At 41.4% G+C, this 15220-nt stretch overlaps 2 protein-coding genes across 3 annotated transcripts; both read right to left on the bottom strand.

Moving 5' to 3' along the window:
* Window positions 1–6087: 6087 nt before the first annotated feature.
* Window positions 6088–7847, bottom strand: LOC135946591 (uncharacterized). Of its 2 annotated transcripts, none has more exons than XM_065494876.1 (3): window positions 7580–7847; window positions 7210–7491; window positions 6088–6837 (listed from the first exon to the last, which is right to left on the bottom strand). In XM_065494876.1, exons 1-3 carry the CDS (start codon window positions 7788–7790, stop codon window positions 6347–6349), a joined length of 984 nt encoding a protein of 327 aa, XP_065350948.1. In that variant the 5' UTR covers window positions 7791–7847; the 3' UTR covers window positions 6088–6346. The 2 variants fall into 2 exon arrangements, with proteins under 2 accessions (XP_065350948.1, XP_065350949.1); XM_065494877.1 differs by having other exon boundaries at window positions 7210–7479; window positions 7580–7846.
* A 2404-nt stretch (window positions 7848–10251) lies between these two features.
* On the bottom strand, window positions 10252–14986 carry LOC135946366 (uncharacterized). The gene is made up of 8 exons (XM_065494576.1): window positions 14756–14986; window positions 14425–14695; window positions 14189–14370; window positions 14018–14135; window positions 11255–11331; window positions 11003–11186; window positions 10637–10942; window positions 10252–10572 (listed from the first exon to the last, which is right to left on the bottom strand). The coding sequence occupies exons 1-7, from the start codon at window positions 14957–14959 to the stop codon at window positions 10641–10643; spliced, it is 1338 nt and encodes a 445-aa protein (XP_065350648.1). The 5' UTR covers window positions 14960–14986; the 3' UTR covers window positions 10252–10572; window positions 10637–10640.
* Window positions 14987–15220: the final 234 nt, after the last annotated feature.

The raw sequence follows: 15220 nt of genomic DNA, 5'->3' as shown, positions 1-15220 counted from the left end.
CGAATTCCTCTTGCTATTGGACAATTCTCGCAACCTTCTAGACTCTTCATTTTCGTTAATTACGGGGGGCAATTGCACCTGTTGGGCCGCGTTAGCCGGATTATGTAGAATATCTTCAATTCGAGCGATTTCATCCGAGCCGAGACCATTAAAGTCCAAAAACTGCAAGTCTGCTCCTTCATGAAGATTTGTTGCAAGGCTCGAATTCCTCTGAACGATTTCATTCCTCTTGCTATTGGACAATTCTCGCAACCTTCTAGACTCATTATTTTCGTGGGGCTCTTGCACTTGTTCGGGTGCCCATGGTCTTTGCTGATAAAAGGGTGCCCCCGGAATTTGCCGATGAACGGGTGACCACGGAATTTGCTGCTGAACGGGGGACCCCGGTATTTGTTGATAAAAGGGTGCCCCCGGAATTTGCTGATGAACGGGTGACCACGGAATTTGCTGCTGAACGGGGGACCCCGGTATTTGTTGATAAAAGGGTGCCCCCGGAATTTGCTGATGAACGGGTGACCACGGATTTTGCTGATGAACGGGTGCCCCCGGAATTTGCTGATAAAAGGGTGCCCCCGGAATTTGCTGATAAAAGGGTGCCCCCAGATTTTGCTGATGAACAGGTGCCCCCGGAATTTGCTGCTGATCGGGGGACCAGTGCAAATCATCAGGTGGTGAATGAAACATCCTCACATTGCTGCCGTCGATAGGGCTGGTAAACCAGGATTCTAAAATTTGCTGGCCACCTTCAATGAAAGAGGAAATATTAGTATCAAAAGCTGGCCAGTAAACTCACAACGAACCATTATTCCGATCCATTTGCATTGGCGGCTGCATTCCAATCTGATGATGGGGGATTGCTGGGGGTGGATGATATTCATTAGGGTCCTCGTTGATGTTGGCTGGCATCACCGGATTTTCCGTGTCATCTAGAAAAAGTAAAACGGATGAGTTATGATTATCATTTTCCACTAGAAGTTCAAATAAGGAGCAGGTATGGTGCGATTAGAATTCTTCCTACCAGCAGGGTTATTAATAGGAGTTCTCGGAAATTGTTGATTTCTATCCATCCTACAGTTCCTGTCTGTGCTTCGTAAAAGTTTAAAACGCAGTTAAATGCAAACTTAAAAAATTATAAATAAATATAGGCCACAGTGGCAAAAGCCGCTATGCTCGTTCGCAGTAAAGTGTGGCAATGCCTCAGCGAGACGGAATATTGATAAAAAAAATTCTTAAAATTCCTTCCACTCTCTTCTGCACCCAAACTCGCCTGCTTCTTGTATTGCACAAAATTCACATCATCTAAACACCTATTTTTGTATTGGTATTATTTATTAGAATTCCATATTATGAAAAAACGAACTTTGACTAGCTTATTTTCTTTGTTTCAACGTATGCTGGAACGGTGAACTTCTGAATAAAATTAAGATACCTCCCATGACCATGACTAAATGTGATTTTTGGAAAAAATAATTTGGAGAGTCCTGTCGCTAGTGCAAATTGATTGAAATGATAAACCTATGTATATTTAGGGTTTGATCAAATATTTTCCATCTCGCCCGATTTAAACCAGCAAACCTTTTTTTATAACCAGCTGTTGAAATTACTTTTAAAATAGGAACCAGAGAAACAATGTTTAAAAGCTCAAAACCATTATTTGCTGTAATTTTTTTATTTTTTAAATTGAAAGTAAATTGATACGTTCATGACTGAAATTCCATTAGCGATGAATAAAAACAACGATTTTAACCAACTCTTGGCAACTTGTTTCTTCTGATAACAATTAGTGTCTCTTATTGTTTTTAATGAGTGTAAAATAGGAAAGTAAAAGTCTTCCGCCGATAATAGAATAATTAGATTTTTTCAAGACTGTGCCCGCAGTATTTAAAGAGGAATGATACTGCAAAAGCCTGGAAAATGCTTGTTGCCAATGCATAAACTCGTCCCTTAGGATTCAGTTAAAGCCTAAACTGTAATTTTTTGAAAAAATTGGCTGGAAAGTTAGCGTACTTTTCAAATGGTAAAAGGGCTATCTCCTTTTACTTGAAATCCGATTTTATTTCAAAACCAAGAGTTTCCCCAATAAGTGGCATACACCGTTGGACAGAATATGCCAAGAAAATATATTCAAGCTCTGTAAATTTTCTCCAAAATTGGCAAAATTAGAATTTTTATTGTAGGAAGGTCCGTTTTTATTAATGCAAATCGTTGAACAAATTGTTTATCGATCAATTGCTTATGGCATCCAACAATTCAAATAATTTTCAATTGTTGCCCTGTATCATTTCACTTGAAAACTAATGGAAAAATTAATTGCATTATAAATACTGGTGAGGTTTTAGTTTCCTATTTACCACCTTAAACCTTATTCTGCTATGCGGTCTAATCATTCTCTATGCCGTAAATTCCTTTTATGGTAAAATTTGAATTTTACTATCTAGTAGAAATTGAGTTTAAAATAACCTATTATGTTTTGATGCAGGTGCCACGGGGTCACAGGGACAAGCTCCAGCAGACCTCCGTTGACGTTGATCCAAAGGGGATGGCAGTTAGGAGGCGGTGATGGTGGCGGCGGCACCCACAAGAAATCTCTGCGAGGGTTCGGCCACACCGGCGGCGGCGGAGGACGCGTCTCCCAGAGGCTGTCGGCGCGGCCAGGATTCGTTGCAGTCCTCACAAGGTAAATTACAGGGGTTGGCGCCCAGTACGGTGCCACCGGCACAGGCTGATACTCAAAGGGTTGCTCGTCAGGATTTGTCTCGCAATCGGACATGATGAAACGATGATATCTATGTGTTGAAAGCACGGAAGAAACTGAACTAGGTTTTTCTCACAGAATTAAGGATCGAATTGAAAATATGTTGTCTGCAGTTGAAGTTTCAAAGTGTAGGGTTCAAAGACTACTAAGATGTTTTGTTCCGCATTGTATATTGAAAGGTGTTTGCTAAAAGAAAATATAAACATTTTGTAAACAATCTGCAGCTCGTGTTACATCATTTTTAGGTTTTAAACAAAATTTAACATTAATAATGCATTGACAGAATTATATTCTGTGTTAGCCCTAATCGTTTTGGCAGAAAAAAATAAAATAGATTTGTTACCACTTTCGTCTTAATTACTGATAAGTGACTAATTAATATGGTATTAACTGAGAATACACAACTGTCATATTCAACTGAAAATTTATTTTTAAAACAATAAAAACATGTCAGACATCAAGATTTATCTTAATATAGATAAGCACGAATTTACATACTAAATTTTTCTCACAATTTTTTGTATTACAATTTCATTTGTTTCATTGCCAGACAATCAACGTTTAACCAAAGGACGTAAATCTATTGAAAATGTATTTAAATGTTAAAATTACGCTAAAAACATTTTTCTTTTACATGAAATAACAAATGTTTTCATTTCTGATAAGTGCCAGAGCAGCAAAGGAAGCATAATATACACTTCCATTAATTATTACATTATTCACTCTAAAGGCAATATATTTAACAAACTGTTATTAATAAAGTCATTCAGGTTTCCTTCAGCATTTGGTCGTTGTTCCACTTCCTATTTTTGGAGTTTCAAATTTCGGGCTTTGTTTGTTTGTTTTGTGGCGCCTTCTCGCCACTATTAACAGTTTATTCTCACTTTGTATTGGCGGTGCGAGCTAGGTTTGAGTTGATGCATCTTTCTTCATCAGTTTAGCATGATGCATCTGAGATTGCAGGTTCCAAATCGTTGGCAGGTAACTGTAGGCGTAATAGCCATTTCCTTGCTGGGTAGGTGTGACGTAAACTGGCACCCATATCGAATCTGCGCGGTTGTCGTAGGGGTCTATCATCTGTGTGAGGATGACTTGTGGTTGTGGCTGACCATTTTGTTGATGGTTTGAAAATAAATAAAAATTTTGATGGTTTGGGTAGAAATAATTAGCTCCTGGGTCCTGCATTGGCTCCTTTCTTGAATGCTCTTGCGTTAAAAATGGAACTTTAGGTTGAAAGAATTGTTGGCCAGCACAGGTTGTCTTTTTCCTCACAGTCAGTTACCTGAAATAGTTAAAACTATGCTCACATATTTTCACTCACAATGAGGAATTGGCGTCTGGTCCTTCAGGCCAAAAATGCACATTAATTAGAGGCTCAAGAGCTGATTTGCTCCAACCCATTGTGCCAGGAATCGAATTATAGCTCATTACGTTTTATTCCTTAGTTAAAGTGGAATGATACTGGGCAACAATTGAAAATTATTGGAATTGTTGGATGCCATAAACAATTGATCGATAAAATTTGTTCAACAATTTGCAATAGTAAAAAAGGACCTTCTTACAATAAAAATTCAAATTTTGCCAATTTTCTCCAAAATTTAGAGTGCTTGAACATATTTTCTTGGCATTTTCCGATTCCTCTCGTCGAGATCTGTCCAATTGTGTATGCCACTTATTGGGGAAACTATTGGTTTTGAAATTAAATCGGATTTTAAGTAAAGGAGACAGCCATTACCATTTGAAAAGCACGGTAACTTTCCAGCCAATTTTCTAAAAAAATTACAGTGTTTCTTAGGTCAATTTAGGCTTTAACTGAATCCTAAGGGATGAGTTTATGCATTGGCAACAAGCATTTTCCAGGCTTTTCCAGTATCATTCCTCTTTAAAAACGTCGAAAATTAAAGGCACGAATTGATACGTTCTATAAGATGATTGTTTTTAAATTAAGATAATCTCATTGTTTCCTAAATGTTCCAAGCAAAAAAAGGAAGTTTGTCAAAAAATGTCAATTTATTAAATTTATTTTTATAATAATAGCTACCTAGAAGCTAATTAAAACAAAAAATAATTGTATACAGTGGCCCCAAGATCAATTCGTATCAATTTCTATATTTTTTAACAAATAGATACAAATTCTGTGAGTGTAATTTGAATTAACTTTTACCTGTACTCGGCCTTTTGATGAGAGCTCCAAAAGACTTCAATCCATCATGTTGAAATGAAAAAACTATAAAGAAAGTTTTTCAACATACCTCCTCCCTTTTTACCTTTTTATATTACTCGGAGAACGTACCCCTACGCCAAAATATAATAATATGTTGCTCTGATCTAACTAAGCTTTTTTAAAAAATATTATTTGATATTACCGTGATAGGGCAAAAAACAACTCTAATATTCTCCTCTGTCGTTAATACACATGTCATTAAATGGTTAGAAATTAAATTAAGTGTTGATACTTTTTTTCGTTAAAGTACAATTAAAACTTCGGGCGTTAAAAAAATAATTTGTCATTTCTAAAACTGCCGCTTAACATTTTAATGTTAAAAACAAGGCATCAACTAATGACTCGCGTTTGTGCTGGCCTTCTGAATCAACATGTAGGATATAGTAGATATCGTGTTGTGGTAGCAGAAAAATAAATGCGCGTAGCTCAACAACCAAACGCGAATTTCCTTTTTGGCTTATTAACAATAAAATTGAATTTCCTTGTTGCACAAAAAGGCAACAATCAACTCTATAACACTTAAAAATTTTGTGTTTGTTGAAGAGGAATTATATTGGAAAAGCCTGGAAAATGCTTGTTGCCAATGCATAACCTCGCCCCTTAGGATTCAGTTAACCTTAATTGACCTAAGGAGCGCTGTAATTTTTTGAGAAATTTGGCTGGAAAGCTTCCGTGCTTTTCAAATGGCAATGGCTGTCTCCTTACTTGAAATCCGATTTAATTTCTAATCCAAGTCCCAATAAACCGTTGGACAGATCTCGACGAAAGGAATCGCAATATGCCAAGAAAATATCTTCAAGCACTGTACATTTTGGAGAAAATTGACAAAATTTGAATTTTTATTGTGGGAAGGTCCGTTTTTATTATTGCAAATTGTTGAACAAATTGTTTATCGATAAATTGATTATGGCAACCAACAATTAAAATATCCTGTATCATTATACTCTTTAACTTTTTTGTTTTGCTGTATCTGTGTTATTTTCCAATCAGCATTTAGTTTTTTCATTTTAAAATCCATTGAATCTTTATTTACTTTTTTCTTTTTGTGCTCATTTATATTGTTATGTCTGTAAGTTGCACAGGTTGTTTTTATTTACTAAAGACCGTGTTTTCTGTCAGTTCTCAAAATCTTTATTTCTAAAAACTCTTATCATATACATAATAAATTAAGGGGCAATAAATTAAATTTAGGACTTCTGCACAGCAAAAGCTGGGGAAATGCGAGAGCGCTGCTGGATAATATCGCGTATGCGTATAGCGATCAGATAAAAAGGTACAGTCAGAAAAGTCTATGTGATTGACTTGGTCAGGAAAAGAGAGGAGGAAGAGGTATAATTTTGCGTCTAAAGGTGGAAAAGGGCTGAGGTTTACTGGGTAGGGGTGGAGCTGGAAGCGGACGAGGAGGACGTCTGCTGGGGCTGGACGGTGGCGTCGCCCTGGGGGTTGTAGTAGCTCTTGTAGGCGAGCTGGTGGGCGTCGTAGACGCGGCTGTAAGAGTTGGAGGAGGCAGCGGCGGTGGGCTCCCAGGAGGTCTCGGCAGGTCCGTACGAGTTCTGGGGAGCGGACGGCGCGTTGTAGGGCATCGGAGGGGCGCCGTAGCCGGCGGAGGGGGGAGCAGGGGTCATCTCGGGCATGCCGGGCATCATGGCAGGGGGCATCATGCCGCCTCCGCCCAGTTTCTTGCACAGCTGCATGAAGACGAAGCCGACCACGACCAGCAGGGCGATTTTGCTGATCACCAGGGCCTTGACAGCCTTGATGCTGGAGATGAGGACCAGGATGGGCATCAGGGCCTTCATCTTGAGCTTGAGCAGCAGCAGAACGGGCAGCAGCAGCTTCTTCTTCAGGATGCCGCGGGCTGGGGAAAAGGAAATCACAGCGTTAGACAAAAAGGGAAAATGTCTAGAGAGCAGCGGGGGTCAGATTCGTGCGACGCGCAGATATAATGGCGTCCGGTGGAAGTGCGCGAAAAGAAGCAAGTTTTGGTCAATATTGTGACATAATTTTCATTACTCTTAACTAATTGTGTCTTTTGGATCGTAAAAGCAAACTCTTGACACTCGTACGGCAATCCAAAGAGAGCTTTTTGCTTCCCACATTCAGACGCCATCTTGGATCTGCGCAGTGGGAACCAATTTTATCTCACATCTGGCACCCGTTGCTTGGACAATTTAGATCACTGATTTTTCTGACCAAATTGTGATATCGATGCGGAATTCAGGTCACTTACCTTCAGCCATGCCCCTGCTCATGCGTTCGGTGGTGGCGGGGAACTTGTAGTCGAGGTCGAAGGTGCTGGGGTTGAAGGTGAGCTGGACGCCCTGGAACAGGGTCTCGGGCAGCTGCACCTGGAAGACGTGGCTCTTAGCGTATCTGGCGACGCTGGTGGCAATCATCTGGTCGAGTTTCTCGTCGGCGGCCTCGTCGCGGGGCACGGCGTCGGGGAGGGGGCCATTGTCCTTGCGCTCCAGCATGTGGGGGTGGAACTGGGGCTGGCGGGCTTGATTGTGACCTGTGAATTTCGGAACAAATTGAATCCAGGGAATGGATTTCGGGGGGCACCGCGGTGTTGTTCGCGAATTGGAATTCAGGGCACTCACCCATCAGCTGGTTCATGTACATGAGGACTCGGACGCGCATGCAGGTCATGGATTCGAGGTTGAGGCTCTGGAAGCACTGGTTCATGATGTCGGACAACAGGTTGTCGCCGGACATCTGCCTCTGGATCTCATTGGAAGCCAGATCGGCGGGCATTTGCGGCTGCAGCGCAAACGCGGCGCCGGCCAGAAGAGACAAAATCACTATCCTCATGCTGCTGAACGAGCGAACCGACTATCGACGACTAATTGCTGTTGCACAGCGGCAATCTGCTTTTATACCCGGAGCCGTTTGCCAAAAAAGCTGTTGCGCTGCTGCGCGAGTGTCCGGGGAGAGGAGGCGCCCCATTGACCCTGCCCGTTGGTCTACAAAGCCACACACACAACTAAAGAATGCCTCGTGTCCACTTCCGTGCTTATTATTCGCGCCATGTGGGTGTCTGTTTGCCTGCCCCGTGCGTGCCGATTGATTCCAATTTCGCGCATTGCCATGCGGCGCGCGTGCCGCGGCCATGCATGCCGACATGCCCGCGCTCAACTGTAGTTTTAGTGGACACACTTCCAACTTTTCATTTCTCGACCTCTTTTCGTCCCGAGCGTTTTTGGCGCGCTCGCCGGATTTTTGTCGCGCCCTTGATTTGCATGGGTCGACGTGTGTAGTGTGCTTGCGGTAATTGCGCGCTGCCGGTGCACTGAACTTTTTTTTCGCCACGCTTTGTTGTGCACATGTCATCACTTTACCTTGGCAATTTTTCATTTTCAGTTTCACTGAATCAGATCTTATCTTGGCCAATGCAAAATCGCTTACATATATGAAGTGTAAAAGAGAAAAAGTTGAAGGATAAGAAACACTCAATCCGCTTTCATTGCCAAGTTTTAATGTTTTGATCCGTATTTACACACATTTCTAAAAATAGGCTTGATTGAATTACTTAATAAGCTGTAAAGTTTAAAATTTCTTAGATTTAATTAATTAGTTGTAAACGTTACATAAATGCGTTATTCTGATTGAATTAATTTTATCTTTATAGGTGTATTTTTAATTTTGTAAAATTAATATTCTTTATTTATAAATACAACATTTGTTGGGCTACATTGTAGTCTTACGAACACGGGAGAATTTAAAAATAATAATTTTGGAAATTGATATAAGATGGTTTCCACTCTAAAAACGGAAATATTTGTCAAAATAGGCTCTGATCTGGTTTATCCACTACATAAAATGCGTATATAACTTTTACCGTCGTATTGGCTTTTCATTCTGGACAAATTACAAATAAATGAATAGCTTTTTAGCATACAAAATCTTCCTTTTTTTGGTTGCTTTATTCAGGAACTGTCATAAATAAAAAACAGTAATTGGAAAATATAATATTATGCTTTTTCAATAAGCGTTGATTGCAGGGCTATTTATGTATGTCTTAGATTTTGAATATTGGGAAATTAAACTAGGTAGTCCTTTTTATATGCATATTTTCCTCTTGCTTGTTGATGTTAAGTCGGTTATGAAAAAGCTGACCCAAGTTAAAATGAAACTATTGTGTCTGATTTTCTCTGTAGATAAGTTTTATTTTATTGTTCCTAGAGTAGCTTGCGGAGAAAACTGCAGAACACGCATTAGTTATAGATTAGAAAGTAGGCAGCTCGCACGACATTCGCGTTGAGCGGCGCAGTATTTTACGCTTGCAGGAGATGTCGATAGCTGCAAAGAGTCAATGAACCATACGAGTCACACCTTCAATTCAGTATGTGCGAAAGGCATTTGGCTTTGTGGCTTAACTGCAATGACAGTTTGGTCGAAAAGGGATGAGTTAGTTGAACAAATAATAAATTATCTTTAAGCAAGAATAGCATTACAACATAATTACAATTATTAATTCTTTTGATATTTACAACACTTACCCCTAAGAATTTTTGGGTCGGCGAATTACAATGACTGTTTAAACGTAACAGAGAGAATTTGAAAATTTAATTACAAACGGGACAACAATTAATTATGCCAAAAGAAATAACAACAATATCGCACAAACACCCTGCCATAACAGTAAAAGGGTTGCATAAAACCTGGTTAATTTATAGGTTCATTCCCTTTTTCTTTATACGATGACTTCAAATTTTTTCGAGAAGCATAATCATTTATTTAAAAAATTTAATTTTATTCATTTTAAAAAATTTCAACACGCTCGCAAGACTGGGCGGCCTGTTTCGACCCGCATGTAATTATTCTTGCCTTGCTCTTTGCCAACGAAGGTTAAAACTAGGGCACGGTCTTCTCACTTGGATAAAAAGCTAACTGATATAACAAAGTTTAATTCGATTTTATTTGTTCAGGATTATCAAGAGCCTCCATCTCATAAAAATAAAATTAAATCCAGTCATGAATGAAATTTTGATTACATACTCGAATTATAAAGTCAAGAAACTGGGTTAGATTATTTAATTTTATTTCTTCATCGTGTTACATTCTGAGGTTGTTTTCAAGGTACCTTAAACAAAAATTTTGTTGATGTTCTATTTTTCATGGAAGCGTATTGCTTTATCTTTTGGCACCTTTGTAAATTATTTGAGTACATGAGTGTTTTATCACATTTTTACTCAACTATTTTGAAGTTGATTCAGTTTTTTAATTGTGATCATTTGTGGGGACGATTTTTGTCGAGAGAAAGTTTGATGAGTTCACTTAAATCATTTATTGCTCAACGTAAATATAAATTTAACAAATTAATTTTTGGTCTCCAGTCATTTGGTCGGTGTGTCGGAAGTAGAAGCGGAAGGAAATCGTCGATGGAGTGTAGAGTTGCGTTGAAGAGGACAGACAGTGGAGAGGGGAGAAGGTCGTTGCACCCGAGGAGCAAGCTGGGGGAAGCACAGAGGGTTGAGGTCACAGACTAGAGGAGTTCTCGCGTCTTGGTCCTGAGTCATCACGTCACGGTGTCCGCCAATAATCGATTTAAATACTTAATAATAATTTAATAAATTAATCAGCCACGCTGGACCTGCGAAGGAGGAGGAGGAGCGGTGGATTAGTGAATCGATTTATCGAGCAAATGTGTGATTTACCATCTTATTCCTGCTTGTGGGCGGGGTAGGCGAGGTCCTGAGCTTCGAGGTTGCGGGCGTAGTGAGCGTTGTAGGCGTCGTAGGTGGCGTAGTGAGCCTGGGTCTGCGAGGCGTCAGCGGCGATCTTCTTGCACAGCTGGAAGATGGCAAGAGCCACGGAGATGACGAACGAGAAGAAGCTGAGCTGCAGGGCGTTCCAGGCCTTCAGACCGAGCACGCCGATGGCCAGGGGCACCAGGGTCATAGCCTTCAGGAGGACGAAGACGAGGATGGGGATGATGATCTTCTTCAGCTTGCCCTTGCGAGCTGCGGGTCGCAGGGGAGGATGAGAAAAAAAATGTGAATTATAAAGGATGCGGTGCCTACCTTCGCCGACGGACTTGGCTTCAGCGGAGGCGGGCAGCTTGACGGTCATGGAGAGCTCGTCCTGGTCGATGTTCCTGGGGGAGAAGGAGAACTGGGTGCCGGAGAGGATGCTCATGCCCTCGGGGACGGTGACCTCGACGTCGCTTTCCTTGACATACTTCTGCAGTCCGGAAAGGAAGTCCTCCTGAAAATGCCGGCGGTTGGTTATTGTATGTCCGTGTGTGCGGCGGCGGCGGCGCCAGGGTGGCTCACCTCCTCGTTGAGCGGCACGGCGAGGGCGCCGAAAGCCAGGCAGGCGACGATTAGGCACTTGGCGAACACCATTGTTGCTAATTAACTAACTAATTGAATTGTTAGTGCACTGAAGGCAGCTGATCGAATGATGTCCATTTGCTGGCCGGGCCCCCTTTTATACCTCCCACCTGAGAGCCGCGGTTGCCGCGAACCCTGTGCGCAGCGCGGCCACTTCCTAATGGACACGCCGCTCGCCGCGTCCTTAGCCATTAGATATTCAGGGCGCGCAGCGGCTCGCGTATTAAAATTTAATCCATGCGGTCGGTATCTTTTCGTACATGGTGCGTGCGATCAAGTGAGTGACCTATTGGTTCCCATTCCTCGCCGACGCGATCCGTTGTCACACTTTTAGCGTCCACCCTGATCCCGTTTTCACTTGTCATGCGGAGATTGAAATGAACGATATATTTATTCGGCGAGCGAAATTTTTCCAAGTGCGTAGTACGCTGCTTTTTGTGGAGAGCTATAGCGAAATGCATTTCTCAATGAAAAGCACTCGTGAATTGAAGTCACTACAACTTTTATTCAATGAACGAGTCGTTCTCATACTTGTTTATTATTACGCGATTTTGAAGAATGGACATGATTCATGCACGTTGGAGTAATACTCAATTTTAGTTTCTATACATATACCTTTGTTACTGTCGTTGTGTAAGATACAAACACAAACAACGTATTAATTGTTAGCTAACTCTGGTAGTCTTGGAAAGTGCTCAACATTTGCGTACAATTTCTTTATAATCCTTGAGTGAAGAATTAATAATGAATAGAAAAATTAACGCTGTCGTAAAACGTAATAAAATGTATTGGTGGCGGTTGCGAATTTTCACCATACTTAAAAAAATATAATAAATACAGCCTGGTCACGAGAATTTAAATCGGAATTAGTATATAGAACAAATAGTTTCAAACCATTGTAAATTTTCAGTGAGCAAAGCTAATTTGTCTAAAATTGTTGCCAGGTAATTTTTGTGTAAATCAAAATGTAGATCAAACACTAAAAAAAGAAAGAAATAGACTCGCAGTAATTTTATGAAATTATAATTAATTTATGGCGGAAATATTTCCTTTTAGCTGCTCTTGATCCAAATTAAATCAGCGCAGAGCTGAGAGAGCCATTCATTTATTTAAATTTCACAATTTAAAGTGAATGAAAGAAAAATTAGACACAAAATACAAACAACAAAACTTAAATATAATGGAGATATCAACCTTTTTGCTGCTCGTTTGAGACAGGGTTAAATTATTACTGCTACAGTCCAGGAAATATAAGTAATATTAATTGATTTCAAATATAAGAGTGATCCGAGAAGTTCTTAAAAATTAATGTATTTTGCAGTTAACTCAGCCACGCACTTAACATAATTATTGAACTAATTAATATTTTAATCAAATGCTAATGCCCTACACGTTTTATTTCCGATCACATGTACGAACATATTGGGAAGTGAATAAGACACCAACCCGGTCATTCATCTACCGGAACCGCTCGAGTCACATTTGGAAGCAAATTATGAGTCACTTGAATATAACAGCAGATTCTTGTCAAGACTATTTCATTGCTTTTTGAGAACCTTTGCCTTTTTCTGTTTTGTTTATTTAACCAATATCTTAAATTAAATATTCTCTATGCTTGAAATGTGCCTAAAAAATTAAACTATATTTGTGCTTTAATTATCATAGCACTTACATTTTTCCCTGAAAATGTTTTATCTCAAACGAGAAATATGTAATTTTAAATTCTCTGCGCATTGTTTTCAAATCCCTATATTTTTTCTTAGAGAATAAAGGCGGTCTCTTTTTGGCCACAAAACCTTGCAATGAAAATCTTGCACGCACACACATGACCAATTAAGAAAGGGGCGAACCCTGGTCTTGATTTCTTTCCCGCACATCGCACCGTGGAACGCTAGACATCCGCCGAAAACTTGAATTAATTTGTTTGAAAGAGAGGCGCGTGGATTTAATTTCAAGGAAGAATGTATTCGAGATTATAATTAGAAACAATAGTAGTTCAATTAATGATATGCACTCGATAAAGTCCTCTCGAGGCCTCATGACCATCTTCTCGCAAAAACGAAAGGCATCGCACTGCTCAACACACACGCGAGCCGCGCTGATTCGATATAATTACAGTTAGCATTCTCTTGATCACATATATGGACACATGATGGAATTCGTAGTTCCTCTCGCCCGCGCCGTCTGCATATTTCTGCATGTGCGTGCTGCGTGTGCTTATCAGCTTTGATATATTCAGGGCGGGATGCGTGCGTTAGGATTTTCACAGAATCTAATGCGAATGTCCCGTACGCGACACATATTTTGCGCATACGATTTTATCAAACGCGGTTTCACGGCCAGCCCAATTTGGCAAAAGGCGATCTCTGTGACAGATTTCGCGCCTCCGGGATAGATATACGTGTGACACCTTTTAACACCATTTATTTAGGTCATCCAAATACTTTTCCTTGAATTGCTTGGTCAAAATTCGATTTTATTCATTCAATGTGACTTTTTAGTTTCGTTTTCTTTTATATATAGTTTTGATTTGCTGATTTTGTTTAGGATTATTGATTGAAAGAGTAAATTTAGCATTGAAAATTCAAGTATTTTTATTTCATTCATTCATTTTTTTTGACGTAACAACTAAAGACGGTTTATAAATAACATTTTAATAAATTAAGAGAAGAGAAAATCTTCGCTTTGGTCGGATGACTGCTTATTCCTGAGTCCATCCCTGGTAGGGCAACTCGCGGCCCCAGCCGTGGTGCTCGGGGACGGGGTGGTGCTCGTAGCTCAGGTGGGGCTGGGGGTAGTGGTAAACATCGTAGTTGATCACCTGAAAATATAACAGGTTAGCAAAAAGGCCGGTTATTTTAGGGAAATTACAACCTTGGGCTTGGTGAACTTGAAGACGACCATGGCGGCGGAGAGGACCAAGGAGAGCAGACCCAGGGTCAGGGCCTTCCAGGTCTTGAGGGCGATCAGGGCGAGGGCCAGGGGCATCAGGGCGGTGACTTTGAATTTCAAGCCGAGCAAGAAGGGAATGACCACCTTCTTAACAAATCCACGTCCTGCCGGCAAAATTGTTTAAAAAACAACAAAAAACTGGCGCTGAACCAGCGTACCCTGGGGAGCAGGTCCGTTGCTCAGGGGCACGGTGACCTCGGCGGGGATGTCGATGAGGGACTTGGGCACGTAGCTGGCCAGACCGACGATTTCCTTGGGCACGCGGATCTTGAGGTCGTGGGTGGCGATGAAGTCGTCGATGCGGTCCAGGGCGACGGCCCTCAGGGCTTCTTTGCGCTCCTCGGCGTTCAGGGGCAGCTCGTCCAGGTCAGCCTGCAGCTGGGAACCGGTAGGGGTGGGTTCACCGTCGCGACGGACGATGACCATGTCCTGCAAAAATTATTCAGGGCTCGAACGGACCAAAAATAAAAATTAACGTCAGCTGCGAACCTTGGTGACGGGGATGCTGTCGTGCTTGACGGCCGTGCTGATGAACGCCAGCAGCTTGGGCTTGACGCAGGACAGCGATCCGTACTGCACGCACTCATGGTAGACGTGCTTGAGCACCTCGATGGCGGTGTTGTCCTTGGTGTTGGCACCGGCGGCGGCGCCGACGAACACGATTGCCGCGATGATCACAAGTGCGCGTGCCATGGCAGTTCTGATTCTAAGGCTTTTCGGGTTGGGCGCGCGTTTTATATAGCCGCCCCCACTTTTGATCGACGCGTTTTCGTTTTTCAAAGGTGGAGGAGAGCACTCGCGGCACGTGCCATGCATGCCAAACGACGCGCTCTCGGCAGAAGGATGTGTGCCTTCCTCAGGTACGCTAGTTATGCATGAATGAGGCGTTCGCGTATGTTCGTGTGTGCTCTACTGCGGTGCACTGGGTCGACGTACGCTTCCTTTTCGCACCCG

Source organism: Cloeon dipterum, chromosome X, assembly GCF_949628265.1.
Source record: "Cloeon dipterum chromosome X, ieCloDipt1.1, whole genome shotgun sequence".
Taxonomy (NCBI): Eukaryota; Metazoa; Arthropoda; class Insecta; order Ephemeroptera; family Baetidae; genus Cloeon; species Cloeon dipterum.
This window is presented reverse-complemented; position numbering and strand designations above follow the sequence as displayed.

Excerpts from the sequence above, each read along its gene's own strand:
- LOC135946366 (XM_065494576.1), bottom strand. The coding sequence starts at position 14,959 with ATGGCACGCGCACTTGTGATCATCGCGGCAATCGTGTTCGTCGGCGCC. Across the intron at positions 14,371-14,424 it reads CAACGGACCTGCTCCCCAGG|GACGTGGATTTGTTAAGAAG; the intron begins GTACGCTGGTTC and ends TTTTGCCGGCAG. Across the intron at positions 11,332-14,017 it reads CCAGGGATGGACTCAGGAAT|CAACAATGGTGTTCGCCAAG; the intron begins AAGCAGTCATCC and ends TTAGTTAATTAG.
- LOC135946591 (XM_065494876.1), bottom strand. The coding sequence starts at position 7,790 with ATGAGGATAGTGATTTTGTCTCTTCTGGCCGGCGCCGCGTTTGCGCTG. Across the intron at positions 7,492-7,579 it reads GTACATGAACCAGCTGATGG|GTCACAATCAAGCCCGCCAG; the intron begins GTGAGTGCCCTG and ends CGAAATTCACAG. Across the intron at positions 6,838-7,209 it reads GAGCAGGGGCATGGCTGAAG|CCCGCGGCATCCTGAAGAAG; the intron begins GTAAGTGACCTG and ends CCTTTTCCCCAG.